The sequence below is a fragment of the Leptonychotes weddellii genome, chromosome 3, assembly GCF_054177405.1.
Source record: "Leptonychotes weddellii isolate Sample4059 chromosome 3, ASM5417740v2, whole genome shotgun sequence".
In the NCBI taxonomy this organism is placed as follows: domain Eukaryota; kingdom Metazoa; phylum Chordata; class Mammalia; order Carnivora; family Phocidae; genus Leptonychotes; species Leptonychotes weddellii.
Window position 1 is genome coordinate 66,459,285 of NC_138371.1, and position 18,213 is coordinate 66,477,497.

At 35.7% G+C, this 18,213-nt stretch overlaps 1 protein-coding gene across 13 annotated transcripts in view; it reads left to right on the forward strand.

Annotated features, from left to right (window-relative positions):
- CCDC148 (coiled-coil domain containing 148) overlaps positions 1-18,213 on the forward strand; it is a 173,134-nt gene that overhangs the window by 51,990 nt on the left and 102,931 nt on the right. For 3 of the 13 annotated variants that reach the window (XM_081814410.1, XM_081814402.1, XM_081814412.1), the window contains exons 2-3: positions 5,751-5,903; positions 17,014-17,076. The exons of 2 other annotated variants lie outside the window; for them this stretch is intronic. In XM_081814410.1, coding sequence (XP_081670536.1) covers positions 17,016-17,076 — 61 coding nt within the window. In that variant the 5' untranslated portion in view covers positions 5,751-5,903; positions 17,014-17,015. Of the gene's footprint in view, positions 1-5,750; positions 5,904-17,013; positions 17,077-18,060; positions 18,183-18,213 lie in introns of those variants that run through there. 8 more of the 13 variants (XM_081814409.1, XM_081814403.1, XM_081814404.1 and 5 more) reach the window with 4 other exon arrangements.

An 18,213-nucleotide genomic window follows, 5' to 3' on the forward strand; every position in this document is an offset into this window, starting at 1 on the left:
GGAGAATACATTTCATCATTTGAGAGTACAGAAAGGCAACGTTTGTATATAAATAAATAACCCTATTTAAAAAATAAAAGCTATTTCAAAGCAAAAAAAAAAATTGTGTCCTAGAAAGAGGTAGAAGAAACTATCCTCAGTTTTTGGGTCTATGGAAGGATGCTAGTTCTAAACATGGAGTTTGGAGTATCTGTCTTTGAGGCTGAGAGAGCAAGGGGAAAAATTGTTTCAATCTGAATTTGTGGTGATATCTGAATGCCCCAGTTAAAAGTGTATCTCGTAATTTGAGAGTAAAAGTCTGAGAGGCTGTAGCTGAGAAAAGCTTAGGAGAAAAAAATTAATCTGCACTGTAATCACATTGCATATGGCTAATTTGCTTTAGGGAAGCAGCAATGTGTACTATAGTAGGTCTTAACCTCAGCTAATCGTTGACATTTCCTAGGGAGCTTTTAAAATTATATATATATATATAGTCTCAGAAATCACCAGGAATCACCGGAGTGATAAAAGGGAGAAGCCAGTGGCTTCAAAACCTATTTTTACCATTTCCTAAAAGTATGTCCTTGAACAAGTTATTTAACCCCTCTGAGCCTCAGTTTCTAACCTGTAAAATGGGACTAATAGTAGCTATTTTATAGTGTTATAGGTGCTCTCTCAATAAATGGAAACTTCTGTTCCCCTTTCACCCCATTAATACATATTTCTTACTCTCGGATGCCCCAAACAAAAATTATGCTCTAGGATCTAAGCTGGGAGTGTAATTTAACCAATTTAGTATTAAAGGGGGCTATACATTAGAAATAAGAGGCAAGACCACACTTTTTGCAATTTAAGGCCTTGGGTAAGGCAGCAGTACAGTAAAGCAGGGGAGAAGATGCAGAGCCTTGCTTTTCAGGATGCATGTGTTGCTTTGGCAAACGGGCATGACCAGAGAAGTAGTGTCAGGGAATGTTCTCTCCCTTTTCAAGTGACCCTGTATTGCCCAAGGACCACCTCACACTCCAGGAAACATGCTGGGGCTCCCTAAGAAGTTGCCAGAAACCTTGTTTAACCTACAGCAATGTGAGGAGGCTAATACCTATCTTTCCGTGCCATAGGTGTTTGTTTATTTTATTTTATTTTTTTAAGTTTCTTCTGGTCACTGCTTTCCTTTTTTTATTATGTTATGTTAGTCACCATACAGTAAGAAATATTGGGGGGGTTCTATAAAAGGAGAAAGACCCCAAGAGTGATATAGAATATACATAGGCGTTTAACTGTAACACAGCTCAAGAGAGATAAAGAAAAGCAGGAATTCATTTGGTGTTTGACTAAAATTGGGTAAGACTACAAAGAGCAATTTTGTAACCTATAATTCCTTTACTTCTAACATGAGTATGTTCCTTCCTCATTCAATATTTTCATGCCATGTATTTCTGTTTGTTTGTTTTTTAAGGCTTCATAGTATTCCATTGAATAGTTATGCTGTATTATTTAAGCAAACCCCTAAAAAAAGATATTTTTTTCATTTCTGTTAAAGTATTTATTATCATAAACATACTATAATTAAAATCTTCTTTCCTCTATCTTTGTGTGTACCTCTGTTCTAGGATGGATTCCTAGAAGTGGAAATATTAGGCTTTCAATACACATTGCCAAATGATCACCAGAAACTTCTAACAATCTATATTTCTTTGATGTCACATTGAAGTGTCATTTTACTACACCTTTGTCATTAGTGTGTCATTGCTATTTTTAAAATTTCTGTGAATTTGTGAGATAATCAATAATAATAGTAGCTAATGCATGTATAGTGCTTACAATGTGCCAGACATTGTTCTAGCACTTTACATAGTAAGCAGTAGGAGACAGAATTCTAAGATGGCCCCCAAGACTTCCTGTCCCCTAGTGTGCATGCTTTATATAATCCCCAGGAGTATGAATATACTGTGTTAGACTCACTCCTGTGATTTTTTTTTTTTGACTGGAGGTTTTTTTGTTTTTGTTTTTTTTAAATTTTATTTTATTATGTTTTGTTAGTCACCATACAATGCATCATTAGTTTTTGATGTAGTGATCCACAATTCATTGTTTTCATATAACACCCAGTGCTCCATGCAGTACCTCTTTAATACCCATCACCAGGCTAGCCCATCCCCCCACCCCCTCCCCTCTAAAACCCTCAGTTTATTCCTGTGATTTTGTTATTTTATATTGCAAAAGGATTTTGCAGAGGTAATTAAGGTCCCAGATCGGTTGACCTTATGATAGAGAGGTTATCGAGTGGGCTGCTTTTATCACATGAGTTCTTTAAATCAAGGTTTAATGGTCAGAGACAGAGGAGGTCAGAGATTCAAAGCATGAGAAGGATTTAACATCAGAGTGATTATCCCTGGTGGTCTTGAAGATGGAAGGAGCCACTTGGCAAGGAATGGAAGCAATCTCTAGTTGTAGAAGTGGCCACTGTCTGAAAACAAGTAAGGAAAAGTTGCCCTCAGTCCTATCACTGCAAGTTACTGAATTCAGCCAACAATAAGAATAAGATTGCAATGGTTTTGTCCAGAGCACCCACAGAAAAACTGAGCCTGGTTGATACCTTGATTTCACCCTTGTCATATCCTGAGCAAAGAACCCAGCCATGCCATACCAGACATTTGACCTACAGAGCTATGAGCTAATAAATGCATATTGTTTTTAAAACACATAGGACACAGAAGCCAACTTGAAGAGCTTTCTCTTGACTAACCTGAGGGTAATTTGAGCATCACAATAAATAATTACAGTAACAGGGCTCCTGACTGGTTCAGTCAGCAGAACATGCAACTCTTGATCTCAGGGTTGTAAGTTCGAGCTCCATGTTGGGTATAGAGATTACTTAAAAATAAAATCTTCTTTTTAAGATTTTATTTATTTAAGAGCGAGAGAGAGAGCAGGAGCAGGGACAGAAGGAGAGGGAGAAGCAGGCTCCCTGCTGAGTGGGGAGTTGGATGTTTAATCGATTGAGCCACCTGGACACCCCTTAAAAATAAAATCTTAAGAAAAAATAATTACAGTAACAGATGATAATCCACTGAATAAAATGAATCTATACAGATACAGGCAAATAAATACACAAATTAAATGTTTAATTTGGGATATTTATAGCATTTCAAAGTAAGTCTTTACAAAATACTTATTAATTACAAGTGGAAAAAGTGGCAGATGGTACCTTAAGTGTTCAAAATGAACATCATCAGGGGGTGCCTGGGTGGCTCAGTCGTTAAGCGTCTGCCTTCGGCTCAGGTCATGATCCCAGGGTCCTGGGATCGAGTCCCACATCGGGCTCCTTGCTCAGTGGGGAGCCTGCTTCTCCCTCTGCCGCTCCCTGACACTCTGCCTACTTGTGATTCCTCTCTCTCTCTCTCTGTGTCAAATAAATAAATAAAATCTTCAAAATGAACATCATCAGTAATGGACAAATGGAAATCAGGTGATAGGATGCAGTGAGAAGCATGCAAATCACTTTTGTAACATTCCTGTCAAAGATGTATAACCTGAGTCTAACTGTGAAGAAACATCAGAGAAACCCAAACTGAGGAGCATTCTACAAAATAACTATTCTATGATCTTCAAAATTATGAGGATCATGAAAGTCAAAGAAAGACTGAATAGCAATTTCAGACTGAAGAGACATGACAACTACCTGCAATGCTTAATTCTGAACTCAAGTTTTTTACCATAAAGAATATTATTGAAACAATTGGCAAAACTTGAATGGGGTCTGAGGATTAGTTAATAGTAGTGTTTATCAGTGTTAATTTCTTGTTAATAATTATCTTGTGGTTATGCAGGAGAATGTCCTTGTTAGTAGGAAAGACACCCTCAAGTGTCTTTAGGAGTGATGGGGAATCAGGGCAGCAGCTTCCTCTGAAATGGAGACTTCCTTCAGAAAAATAAATTTATGCTGTTCTTGCAAATTTTCTGTAAGTCTGTGATTGTTTGAGATTTTTAATAAATTATTAAGTATTTTAAAAAGAAAATGTTTTTCTTTCTTTAATCACTTGCAAATTTACAAAATAGAGAGCAAAAAATTAAAAATCTATTCACATTTTTTTCTGTTGCACTGTGGTATACAGCTTTTAATCATTTATTAAATATTCATGTACGTACATATATATACACACTTTATAAAATTAAAATTCTTCCTATTTTGTATCTTGCTTTAAGATTTTTATATTTATATGTAATCTATATCTCATTAAATAGTCTTCTACAATATTAATTTTTTTAAATATTTTATTTATTTGAGAGAGAGAGTGGGAGGGAGAGGGAGAGAGAATCTGAGGCAGACTCTGCACTGAGCATAGAGCCCTGCTTGGGGCTCAGCCCCATGACCTCAAGATTATGACCTGAGCTGAAACCAAGAGTCAGCTGCTTAACTGACTGAGCCACCCAGGCGCCCCTACAATATTAATTTTTATGGTGACTTTTTTTGCATGTGAAATACATTATGATACTGTTTGAAACGTTCAGATTTGGTTTTATAATTAGTTGAGTGCCTCTCATCAAGTTTGTCAGCTCTGTCACCATGGCAAATTAATGGCAACTAGCAATTATAAAGAAAAAAGACATCTTGAACAAGTAAATTATGCAAACTTTAAAGAAGAATAATGTCTGCTGTTAATGTATCCTTTTTCTTATAAATACCTCCCCTTGGACAGAGCCAGAAGTATCATTTTCTTGACCCAAGAAGACACTAGTATTGATGAATATTTTACTACCCACTTCACCTCATAGCCTCATTCCCAATGACCAAAGTCGAATAGTAAATTTGTGAATTTACCACAATTTATTGATTCAACCACTCATAGATATTTGAGTAGTTTATGATTTGGGGCTACTAGAAATAGTGCTGCTATGAACATTCTTATACATATCTTCTGGTGAATGTATGTACACATTTCTGTTGGGTACATGTAGGAGTAGATTGACTGGATCATAGTAGCTGAATTGCCAGTGAGTTTTCTAAAGCAGTTGTACCAACTTACACTCCCACCAGCAATGTATGAATGTTCTGTTTGCTCCACCTTCTTACCAACATTTGATATTTCCTATCTTTTTCATTTTAGCTACTCTAGTATGTTTATAGATGTACTACATTTTGGTTTTAAATTGATTTTCCTGGGGCACCTGGGTGACTCAGTTCATTGTCTGACTCTTGATTTCGGCTCAGGTCATGATCTTAGGGTTGTGGGATTGAGCCCTGTGAGGGTCTCACACTCAGCATGGAGTCTACTTGTCCCTCTCCCTCTGCTCCTCCCCTACTCCCATGTTCTCTCTCTCTCAAAAAAATAAAATCCTTTAAAAAATAAATTGTATTTTCCTAATGAATAAAGTTGAACCCTTTTAATATGTTTATTGGCCATTTGGATATCCTTTTTTTGTGGAGTGTTTATTGAGGTGTTCTGCCTCATTTCTATTGGGTTCTCTGACTTTTCCTTATTAATTTGTAGGCATTTAAATATATCTATATTCTGGATACAAGCCTTTTGTGGAATATGTGTATTACAGATATATTTTCCCACTATTTCCATTGCCTTTTTACTACATTAATGGTGTATTTGGATGAACAAAAGTTCTTAATTTTAGGATTTCCCAACTTATTACATTTTCCATTTATGATTAGCTTTTTTTGTGAACTGTTTAAGAAATCTTTGCCAACTCCAAGGTCATGAATATGTTCTCCTATGTAATCTTCTAAAAGCTTCATTTTTTTTATCTTTCACATTTAGATCTTCAATACATCTGGAATTGATTTTGGTGAATGTTGGGAAGTAGGGGGTCAAGATTCATTTTTTCCATATGGACATCCAGCTATCCCAGGACCATTTATTGAAGACTGTTCTTTGCACACTACAGTGTGACTCACTTCTGTCATAAATCAGGTGACCATATATTTATGGATCTGTCATAAATCAGGTGACCATATATTTATGGATCCATCCTTATGCCAATAACACATTGTCTTAATTACTACAGTTTCATAATGGATCTTGATATATGGTACTATAAATCCTCCAGCTTTGTTCTCTTCTTCAAGATTTCCTTGGCTATCCTTTGTCCTTCATATTTCTATACACATTTTAAATCAGCTTGCCAATTTTTACCAAAAATCTTCTAGGATTTCAACTGAGGTATATAAATTAATTTTGAAGAATTGACATGTTTATAATATTGTCATTTAAGTAATTTGCCAAGAGTTCCATAATTTAAAAGTGGTGAGTTGGAATTCACTGTTCTGCAGTCTTATTCCAAAGCCCAACACTCCTCTAGAGTTAAAGGGTATCTTAGTTTTGAGAATGTGCTGTTTTCATATCAATTAAATTTTAAACAAACCCATGTTGTTGGCAATGTTTTCTACAGGAGCAGGTTTTTAAAATCTCCCATTGCATGGATGTCTCATGCATCTGATGTCTTCAATTGCCACTGACAAGTAGTAGTGGTCATATGTTAGTGATTATTTTATGTATTATTGACCATTATATTTTGGACCAAATTATTTCAATGGTGTTTTTAAAGCCAAGTGGAAAATCCCATGCAGGCAAATTCTGTTTGTCCTTGGGTTACATGACATTTGGCCCTCTCATCACCCTCCCCCTTACTCTCCTCATGCACCACTGCAGGCAGAAAGAACTCATCTTTCACTCTTTTGTTAAGGGAGAGAAATTTATTTTTCTTCTACCTCCCCCAGCTTTCAAAAGATATTATTGAGATTTTCCATACAAGGACTTCCAACTTTATTCAGAGAATTTGGATCCCTGTGGAAAGAGAACATGAAATAGAGGATAGCAGAGGATTTCTTTCTCCTTTTCTGTGTGAAGAATTAGGTTGAAACAAAAATTGAAGCAGGAAAAGACTGACATCTCTCATTACATCTTCTGCATTCAGCTCATCTGCTCACATCAGATAGATGTTCCCTCTCTTTTCTCCAGAGTGGAGTTGCTCATCCTGAGTTAGTTGCCTCCTGCCAATGAAAATCCCACCACACCTGCCTTAGTTAGGGCCCACTTTTGTGTTTGAAAATTACCTGCTCTACCTCCTCTACAGTAAAACTTCTAATCACTTCAGTGAAGCTGATGTAAACTGTGAGTTTGTCTTTATAGGGAGGAGGATGCCTTCTTTTTTGACCAAACTTAAGGGAACTAGAAAGTAGAAATAGGAAATGAACACAATCTTTTTCTTTCTTTGTTCTTTTTAATTTTCTTTTTCTTCACACTTTCTTTCCCTCCTCTAAACTATCTTAATTCCTTCAACCTTTTCCTTTCATTTCTTCATGCCTTCACCTTAAAGATCTTTCCCTTACACAAAAATGAATTACTATTTCCTACCCATTATAATTATTTCATTCATTCAAAATGTGTTAGTGCTACTGTGTTCCAAGCACTGTCATTTAACAGAGTCTTATAGTTTTTATTGTTAAAGAGTGGTCAATTGCCATTTTTTATTAAAAATTAAAAAAATGTATTATTTTAAGAGAAAATTTCTCTTCACATAGTTGATACTTTGTGGAAAAACTATTTATCCTGGAGTATTGAAAACCCACAGATACATTCTTCTGTGTTATTTTTTTGATAGGGAAATTAAGTTTCTGAAGATTTTTCTTTTTTCCCCTTCCAGAACCACCTACACTCTTTACCTACTCTCTTTCAGCTATGTTGAACTGCAAATGAAACTCTATTGGAGTTTTCAAATAGGAATTTTTCTAGCTGTGATTTTCTCATGCTACTATTGAAAAGCAACCACAGTAATATTTTCTAGTATTTTATCCTATGCTGTATTGATGGGTACTTTTCTAGAAGAATTTTTATACTGTTTTATATGGAAAGGCATCAATATTTCCTGGGTGCTTCATATTTTCCCATTCTGTATCAGTTGGGAATTTTGTTTGGCTGAAAGTTACAGAACCTGCATGCAGAAGCTTGGGATTTATTTCTCTCGTAACAAGTCCAGAGAGTAGTAGTCTATAGCTGGTGTAGCAGATTCTTGATATCATCAGTGTCCCGAGCTCCCTTTGGCTTTCTTCTCTGGGATACTTAGTATATATCTTTAATCCCAATACTCACTACATAGTCACAGATGGCCTCTCCATGTCATTTCACATCCATATTTCCAGGCAAGAAGAAAGGAGGAAGGACAGGGAGGGGGCAATGCTCATATGAAGAAACAAATCTTGTGCCCCAATTCCCAGCAGACCTCTGCTTATATCTCATTGGCTGGAACTGTGTCACATGGTCAGTTAGAATCTCAGGGATATCAAGGAAGGCCAATCTTTTAATCCTGGACAAAACTGGGTTCTGCTAAGAAGGAAAAAAGGGAGAATGGATATTGACACCTAGCTATGTCTGCCACAGTTTTAAAATTAAGATGATGTAATTTCTTCAGCAATAATAGTGGAGTAGTGGAAAATTCCATTTAATTGTTGAACTCTATAACCTTGCTGGTGGCCTTGATGTTAATAGTTTTCTTTTAATGAATAAACTTGTGATCAAAAGAATGAGCAGTGCATTTGTGACCATTAAGTAAAATTTAAAAATACTGTGTTTTGAATTATTTGTTAAAGAAGATGTCAGAAGAAATTTCTTGTATAAGGCACATCAAATTTGTATAAAAATTATTTGATTAGGGGCACCTGGGTGGCTCAGTCAGTTAGGCATTCAACTCTTGGTTTCAGCTCAGGTCATGATCTCAGTCAGGGTCCCGAGATTGAGCCTGGCCTCAGGCTCTACGCTGGAATTGGAGCCTGCTTAAGAGTCTCCCTTTCCCTTTCCCTCTACCCCTACCTGACCCCTGCTAACACATGTGCACTCTCTCTCTCTCCCCTCCTCAAAAAAATTTGATTATATTCAAAATTAAAGATAAAGTTAACTGGATATTTCAGATTGGGCTTTACAGGGTTGTCACAACCTGGGAGGGTCAAGGTCCTTTAGAGGTAGTCCAAGTTTAGCAGGTTCAGAAATGGGTGCAGTTGGGTTATTAGGCCCTGGGGCTCTCACTGGTAGAGCCCACCAGATAATCACTTATAAACTCAAATGTAATCATATTAACTATTATTTAGAAATAAGACCTTTGGGGGTAATGTTTATTACTCTTAGTTATATAAATATACATGTATACATTTTCTTTGTAAAAAAGCAAAGATTTCATTACAGATAGTTAGATTCCCCTTTGAAACTAACTTCCAGTTGCAGTATCCTCTCTAGTTTGGTCTATTTGTATATCTTTTAGACTTTTGTCCTTGGTAGAATGCATGTGTGGGGGAGTGTGTGTATAATATGCATAACATTTTTTGGTGTCTTTCCATGTTTATGTAATGGTATCATATGGTATGTATCATGGTGCAACTTGTTTTTTTCATTGAACAATACATGTTGGAGATAAAACCAGATAATCTGTGTGTACTATGCAAAGAATGTTCTTCTTACCTTCAAACCCTTGAAGAGGTAAGATGACACAGATGTGTTATATGCTCAAGGGACACCTTCAACTGTCATTAACATGAATTTATAGTCAGAGCTGAAACTCACCAAGATAAAGTAGGGGTATTTCTCCTTTCTTACTTCTTGACATAGACCTTAGTGCACTGCCCATTTTGATTTGGAGTTTGTTTTTATAATGATTTTCATCTCATACAAGTGAGCCTGGATCTTAAACATTGGAAAAGAGGAAGGGAAACTATGTGTTTGCCTCTAATAGTACCACGCCTTAGGGACAGGGCCATGATCTGTAATGCAATCACTTGATGCTTTTTTAGCAAATATATGTTGAGTGTCTAGTATATGACATACACTATTTTAGGCACTCTGGAGAAATAGAGATAATGAGCAAAAGGCCTTGCTTTTTTAGAGCATACATCCTTGTTGTAGAAGTGAACAATAAGCAAATCAACAAATGAATGAATATATAGTATAATGCCACGTAGTGAGAAGTGCTATGAAGGTAAATAATTAGATTGAGGGGATAAAGAGTGATTGAGGGTGAAGGGGGCTACTTCAGACAAGATGCCCAGGGCAGGTCTCTCTGCAGAGCCTGAATAAATATATATCCCTCAGTCTAGTCTATGATAGATGTTCAATAAGCACCAAATAAATGAATAACTGCATTAGCAGGGATATGCAAAAGTATAATAGTAGCACAAGAGAGGAGATAAATAATCTATATCTGGATTAAGAGAAGCTCCAGTAGGATGCTTAAAATGAGACTGAAAAGTAGGTAGTCATTGGCCAGAGAGGCAGGGGTTGAGAAAGGCATTCCAAGCACAGGTAACAGCATATGCAAAAGTAGGGAGGTATGAAAGAGCACTGTCAATTTCCTATTGCTACTGCAGAAATCTACACAAAAGATTTGGAGGGAGTGAATTATATGATGCTCCTCTACTGATGGAGAAGTTAGAAGTAAAAAGAACCAGGGGGAAGCAGAAAAGCCTCTAACTTCAAGTCCAGGTAAATAGGATGAGGAACTGCATTCCCAGATTGTGTCAGAAGGTTGACAAAATCTCTAGTTTAAGCATGTCCAAAATGGCAAGTCAAGAAGAACAAGTGGTGAGTCTTTTCACAATAGAGGATCACTTTCAATACTCTTCTTTTATGTGTTGCACATTTAGGGAAAAAATTAGGGACAAAGTAATATTTCATCATAAATAATTATTTACTTTTCCCAAGTTGTTTTGCTAGAGCTTAAAATTGCCAGTCATGGCTTCTGGTTGGAATTTGTGAGGCTATCGATGTGTTTCTCAGGGAGAAGAGGGAATAGATATATTCAATTTCCCTCCTCCCCCCACCCTTTGTTTTTACTATGTACTACTTTAAACTAGGTACATATGCAATTTCTCTTGTGTTTTTGAAATGATTAAAACAGCTTTGAGGATGTAGCAGGCATAAGGGCATGGGAGGCTCTACAGAAGTTACTTCCACTCTCTGTGGAACTCTGAAGTCCCTCAGAAACTTCTAGGTTCCTTGCCTTGGTTAATTCTGTTCTCTCTACTTGATTTTGCTCCCCAGACTTTTATTGGAAAAGCATATGAGATAAGTAGATTTTTATTTGAATCATTTTCATTATTGAGGTTGATTTAGATTCTCCTCTTTGTGCTATTATAGACGTAAAAAAAGAGATATTCATAAAAGGTGACTATATGTAGAATTTGCTTCATAAGCAAATTTATATGAATCATGAAAAGGGCAGAGATTTTATAGATTTCCTTTGTCTGGCTTATGCATTTTATTTTGCAGTAAGAGGGTAAAATATTTTTTTTTTTTTTTAAAGATTTTATTTATTTATTTGCGAGAGAGAGAATGAGAGACAGAGAGCACGAGAGGGAGGAGGGTCAGAGGGAGAAGCAGACTCTCTGCTGAGCAGGGAGCCCGATGCGGGACTCGATCCCGGGACTCCAGGATCATGACCTGAGCCGAAGGCAGTCGCTTAACCGACTGAGCCACCCAGGCGCCCGAGGGTAAAATATTTTTTGAAAAATTTCATTCTTGGATTCTTGTACTGGTTAATAAATGGTGATATATATGTGAATTAGTTATTTAGCAGCCATTAAAGATATGTCTATACATGCATGGACACACAAATAGAATGGTGTGGAAAGATGAGTTATTAAGTGAAAAGCAACTTGTAGAACTGTACATATATCATGATTGCATTTGTGTAAAAATTGGATATGCATGTGTACGTTTATGTGCATAGAAAATCTTTGGAAGAATATACAATAAAACATTGAAGATGACTGCCAGGGCCAACTGAATTTGGAGATTAGGGCTAAGTAAGGCTGGAAGTTTTAATTTTTACCTTATATCTTTCTATACAGTTTCATATTATTTAACTAATACTTTTATAATTCAAAGGATAGTTTAATAGATTTATTCTTCACACAGCATTAAAAAGTGACCTTGTGAATATTTTAATGCTAACATTTTCAAGTTCTAGAAAATTCTACAAATGTATTTAACATATCCTGTTTTTTAAAAGAGGAGGACTAGTGAGAAATATGTCAATTCAATATTAGTGTGGAAAATTACATTGTATATACAAGTTCTCATCTTAAAGGATTCTTGGTGTCATGAAATCCAGTTTCTTTTCTGACTGGTAAAATATGGAAACTGTGGTATCATTTCCCCTAATTTATAGTGAAATAACTATTGCCCCAGCTTAGTATTTTTTAAAATGTATTTTTCTTCTTCCTGTAAAAAAATATTTTTGAAATTCTGCTCAAACAAAAAGAGGAAATCAAAATCAACTATAATCCTACTATCCCCAAATTGCCACTATTAAGTATTTGGTCAACAGAACCAGAATTGGTTTTCTCTATTTAAGTTTTGTTTCCTTTAATAAACTTTTGTGGCTTTTTAGGACATGAGTCCTACACATTTCTTGTACAGTTTATTCCTAGATATTTTGTTTTTGTTTGTTCTGTTGTAGTTGCTCTTTTGAGTGAGAGCTTTCCCCATTATGTTTGAAATAATTATGAGATATTTATTATGTAACTGAACACTTTAACTATTTTTGTTAACTTTAATAATTTTGCTTTTGGTTCCATTCATTTTTCCAGGACAATATTTTTATCTTATGCTGACTACAATGTATAATGTTTCATAATGGAAGTAATATGCGCCATTCTGCTTAGAATTTAAAAGAGAATTTTGCATGTTAGAAAAATATTGCTTAAACCAGACTTTGGCCATAGTATTTGAACTCACATTTGAAATGAGATCTTTCATATGAAAAAAGATTATAATATGATGCTACATCCAAGATATTTTTTCATATTGGTATTGTTCTCACACTGTTTGACCTGGCAGAATCCCTATCACTTTTGAAAACTTACCTTCATGGGGTGATTGGCTAATATACATATCTACACAGTTAGGCAGTTTAGAGTTAACAAACTATCCATGCGTTGTACAATTTTAAGCCTAAGTGCAATTGAGATTTTCTTCCTTGATGTATTAAAAGAGATTTTCTTAGGAAAGAGAATACAAATTTTAACACTATAAAAAGATTGCCTTGTTATATAAATGATCTCTTTGCTATTTTTTTCTCATCTCTAGAGAAGTCCTTCTTGCTTACCTACCCCATAGAGACCAGTTGAGGTCATGTAGTTTTTAAAGTTTAGATTCTCTATCAAATCTGTAAAAATTAACTTTATATTAAAATCTGTATTCAATCCTCTAGCTACTGCAAAGCTATCATTATATTATATATCAAAATGTTCTTCCTATACTATAAGAAACTTCTCATAAAAATATATTATTTTAAAATATTTTCAGTAATTGAGTAGATCTAAAAGGTTTAACATTTTGGTAATACTCATAAGTGATTTCTAAAATGTCACATAATGTGAACATGGAATTAATTTCTAAAACTAAGTGCTTTAAAATTATTTAACATGGAAAATTCTGTTCAAGTAGCCGTTACTCTGTCAAAAACATTTTAACTGCAGGCTGAAGTAGCCACTTTGAATTTCACTAGTAAGCATAAAATTGAAATGGCCTAGATGACATATGCTTGTTTGGGAATCAAGGACTGTTTGTTTTAGTACAGATTCATAATCTCTTATCTGAAGTCTGGGGTGCCAGATGTAGTTTTGATTTTTCAGATTTTTAGAAATGTAATATAGAGCATATGCCCTATATTATTTAAAACTGATGGTATCTGGGTAGCACCCCATAATGAAACACATTAACACTTTCGGACAAATGTATGAATGTCCACATTAAATAAAATAAACTTTGGTTTGGGTCAAGTTTGCCACCAAATGATTTCAGCTCAGGTTGGATTTGGACATATTGATTATGATATATACCTTCATTTTCAGAGATTTTTGTATTATGAATATGAGATTTTAGACTTGAAGTTCTCTGTGATCTTGGTCATTTTTCTGGGCCGCAATCATCTCATATGCTAAAATGAGAAGTTAGACTAAGTGAATTATATGTGAACTTTTCAGATTCTAAATCTAATGTCTATTTAATTCTCTGATATAAGAAACACTACAACTGTCAGTCTTATATTATTCCAGTTTAACAATTATTTAGTTCAGAGATCCTCAACATCCCTGAAAGGTAAGTAGTAATTATTTGTGCTTTATATATAAATATTAAAGAATGTAGGTCTCTAACATAATAAAATAAAATAAAAAGATGTAATTAAAAAAAGAATGTAGGTCAAGAAGTGTTTTTGCTTGGTCTGCTATATAGTCGCAGCCAAACTAGATTTCAAATTCATGAAGACAGAGTAGTTTTTGTCTGCAATTTTGATTTCCAGAATGTATTCTACTGTAAGTTTCTTACAGTCATAATTAATATTTGAACCATGTAGAAATGGTGAGAAATGTTGTGTGGACTTCATGACTTTCCTCTGAAAATCTGAAAATCTAGCAATGTTAGACCAAGGTAACCTAAAGGGAGTCTGCAATACCCTGCTTTATTTCAGGGCCTCAATCTTGCAATCTAAATGCCCCCAAAATGAGTCCTAAATCTGAAGGGGCTGGGCTCCCCACTGAGGAAAAACCTAAAGCTATTCAATGAGAGAACTGGCAAGGTCTCTCCAAGATGGAGATAGCAAGCTCACAGTCAAGTTCTGGGTGGGAGACGGAGATGAAAACTAGAGGTGAGACTTGGTTGGCCAGAGCTCACAGACTAGCTGCTAAATGCAGCATCCATTTGTTTTGGATACTTGCTTTATTTGTGGCGTACTTTTGTTAATAAAAAGAAAAAAAATGTATTTGATTATCTTTGGGCATGGAATGCTCTTTAGTTTTCCATATTTTCTGCACTCCCTGTGATTGTGTACCTTGTCACTCTCTCATTGACGTGATGGCCTTTGAAGCCATGTAAATGTGCCATTTCTGCCTGTGCGCTACACTATTAAGGCAGACTTTTGAAAAGTGAAAATTTATTGTTGGAGAGGAGGCTATAGTATGGACTAAGGAATTGGTATTGCAGCCCTTCCGGGGCCTACAAGACATTGAGCTGCTGCCAGCTACCTTTTATTCATTTTCTCAAATAATACTTACTGAGCATTTACTACATGTGCTGGGCACTGGGGATGCAATCAGAAGACACACATAGGCCACAAGTCTACGGAGGAAGATGGATATTGAATCAGTAAACATGGAGATGTGAAGACTGATATAAATTACAATGGAAAGGAAAGAATGGGATGAGAGAGCAAAACAAAGAGTTCTCCCTTATTTAGATGGAAAAGTCTGGTTAAGTCTCTGAGGTTTAGCTGAAAGCTAAGTAGGAACCAGCCAGGTAAAAAGAGGAAGGAAATATCTTTAAGGTAGAGAGGACAGCAAGTGGGAAGGCCTTAAGGCAAAATGAACTTGGTATATTTGAGAAACAGAAAGACCAGTGTGGTTGGAATGTGTGAATGAGATGAGAATGGGGAGATGAACAAGGGCAAGATCATGCAGGACCTTATAGGCCAATTAGGGCACTATTTTAAAGGATAATGGAAGCCATTGAAGGGATTCAGCAAGGTCATACTAGAGTTTTTAAAGAGGTTGCTTGGGCTACTGTGTGAAGAATGGACTCTAAGGGTACAAAGTAGAACTGCTGCTGTCATCCGGCAGGAGGTGATAGTGGCTTGAGGCAGTGCAGACTGACAGGTGAAAACCTTCCCCCCCAAAAGAAGAATCCTAATGGATACGATGTAGATGTGAGTAGAAACCAGACTATAGGGAGGATTGTCAATGTTATTGAAGGCTTAAAACAAGAATTCCCTGACCAGAGACTCTATAGGAGTTACACACTGGATTTTATCGCTATATTCTGAAAGCTGTTGGGCAATCACCATGATCCTTTTTTTTTTTTTTTTAAAGATTTTTTATTTATTTATTTGACAGTGCGAGAGGGAACACAAGCAAGGGGAGTGGGAGGGGGAGAAGCAGGCTTCCCGCTGAGCAGGGAGCCCGATGCGGGGCTCGACCCCAGGACCCTGGGATCATGACCTGAGCCGAAGGCAGACACTTAACAACTGAGCCACCCAGGCGCCCCAATCACCGTGATTCTTGGTAACTTGGAAGAGTTTCCAAAAATGAAGTACTTGTGCTACTTTCTTTTCCATTTAAGAAGACTTAGGTTACAGCAAAAGCCACTAGACATGAGTAGTTGAACCTAGTGGATATGGAACAAAAATTTATGAAAAATGGTACTGTTACTTAAAGCACCATTTGACTAGTCTGTTGCCCTGTAGGTGCCCTAAAAAGATGTCAGTTTAGTTTGATGCTACTGCAGGTTGGGTTCTCAGGAAGGAGATGCTAAGGCAGAGCTTGGGTGCTAAATATTCATTAGGGATCCATACCTGTAAAGGAAGAAGGAGGAAGCAGGATTGGGCAGATGAAAACATCAGTTTCAATGAAGGTCCAACAAAGTCCGGGTCAACACTGCAGGGAGCTCTGGATGAAATATTGCCCATCAGGGTGATCCATGTTGGGTCCAAACTGGTCGGACTTTAAAATCCTGTCTTGCTCAGTCGCTGGGTATAGGCTGCCCCAGCAGTGGTATGCCTTTGGACGAGTTTACTCTTTGAAACTGAGTCCAATTCTGAAAGAAAGGACAGCTGGGCATCGAGTGCTTTGTAGAAGTGGATGGCACATCTGAGCATCAGCCACAAAGGCTGATTTGCTTAACAGTAGTAGTGAGTCACTTGGCCCGCTGCTTTATTTTTTAATTTATGTAGTTTTTTTCCTCCTAGGAACTCAGGATAAAACGTACACAATTTTTTAATCACAAAATATTTATCAGTCACTGAGACAATCCAAGAGAGGAGGATTAAAATGTCAGAGGTTGGAAGAAGACACCAAGAACAGGAAAGGAAGAGAGGGAAAAAACTAGTGGAAAGAAGCTTCTAGAACTTGGAGAAGCAAATTTTAGTAAATACAGAGTTATAGCACCTAGGTCTTGTTTTAAAAAACACTATGATTAACACATCTTTAAAAATGTTTGGAAAATAACATTGTGAAATTTTAGCTGTCTCTTGTTTCTTTGATAGATATGGAGGACTTGAATAAAAGAGACCAACCATTCAAGACAATTCAGAAAAACGATAGCTCAGGTATTTTTTGTCTACTTCCAAATCTGTTCTATGATTTATAGTGAATTATGCATGATGTAAAGTTGGAATGTTGATTTTCAAAATTTTAATGGAAAGCTCATTGTTTGGTCATACTGAAGGTTTCTCCAATTCCCTTACAATGCATGCTTAAATCTTCAACAGTGGTCAAGATAACCATATTTTCCTTTACTGTGCTGTCTTTAAATCACTTGGAGTCTACTTAAAGTCATGTGATTCATGATATACTTAATCTCAATCACCTTATATGGTACAGATTAATTATTCATATAATTGGGGCAAAAATGCATTGGTTTTTTTTTTTTTTTGCTTGAATTATTCAGATTATTATACTTTATGCTACTTGGCCTTTGAGTACCTTCTACTTATGTTTTACTTTATCAGAACAGCAAATATCATACTAAACTAGGACATTTTATGTATTTGGATGGAGAATACCTACCTGAAAATTTTATATCATTTTATTCTTATTTGGCCCATTACATTTTTTAGCTTTCAGTTTCAACCTTTTTTCAAAGGTTGAATTTCAAAAGTTGAAATTATTTTATTTCAACTTTTTCTGTTAGAAATGCAGCTATGACTTAAAAAATCTGATTAATTTGATTCATAATAAGATGATACTTAAATATTCACAGTTGATGCCTAAAACCTTTTAAATAAAAAGAATGGCCACACTTTGTATCTTGACATTAATTTTCTAAAATTCTCAATATACTTACTTAAATGGAAATATTTCTTTATGTTCTTTTAGAAGTAATTTTATGCAAGGTATATAGTGGTAATTATTTTTAAAGTTTCTAAAGATAGAGGTTCAAATATACTATGAATGTTGTAATATTTTTTCTTGTTTTTGCTTAAAAATATTTAAAAATAAGACCTGCAGTCAACATGTTGCTGTAGCTATATTTAGACTTCCAATAATATGATACTATTTCTTTGTCATTTTCTGTTTTTAATGAAAAACAGATAATCTGGTGTTCCGTATGAAAAATGGAATGAGAAGCACCAAGTATAAACCAGTAGACTATCAACAGTTGCAGGCATTAACGGAAGCAAAAAAATTAGCTTCTGCCTCTATAGAGCTAAAGGTTAGAAGTGTGTATGTGTGCATGTGTGTTT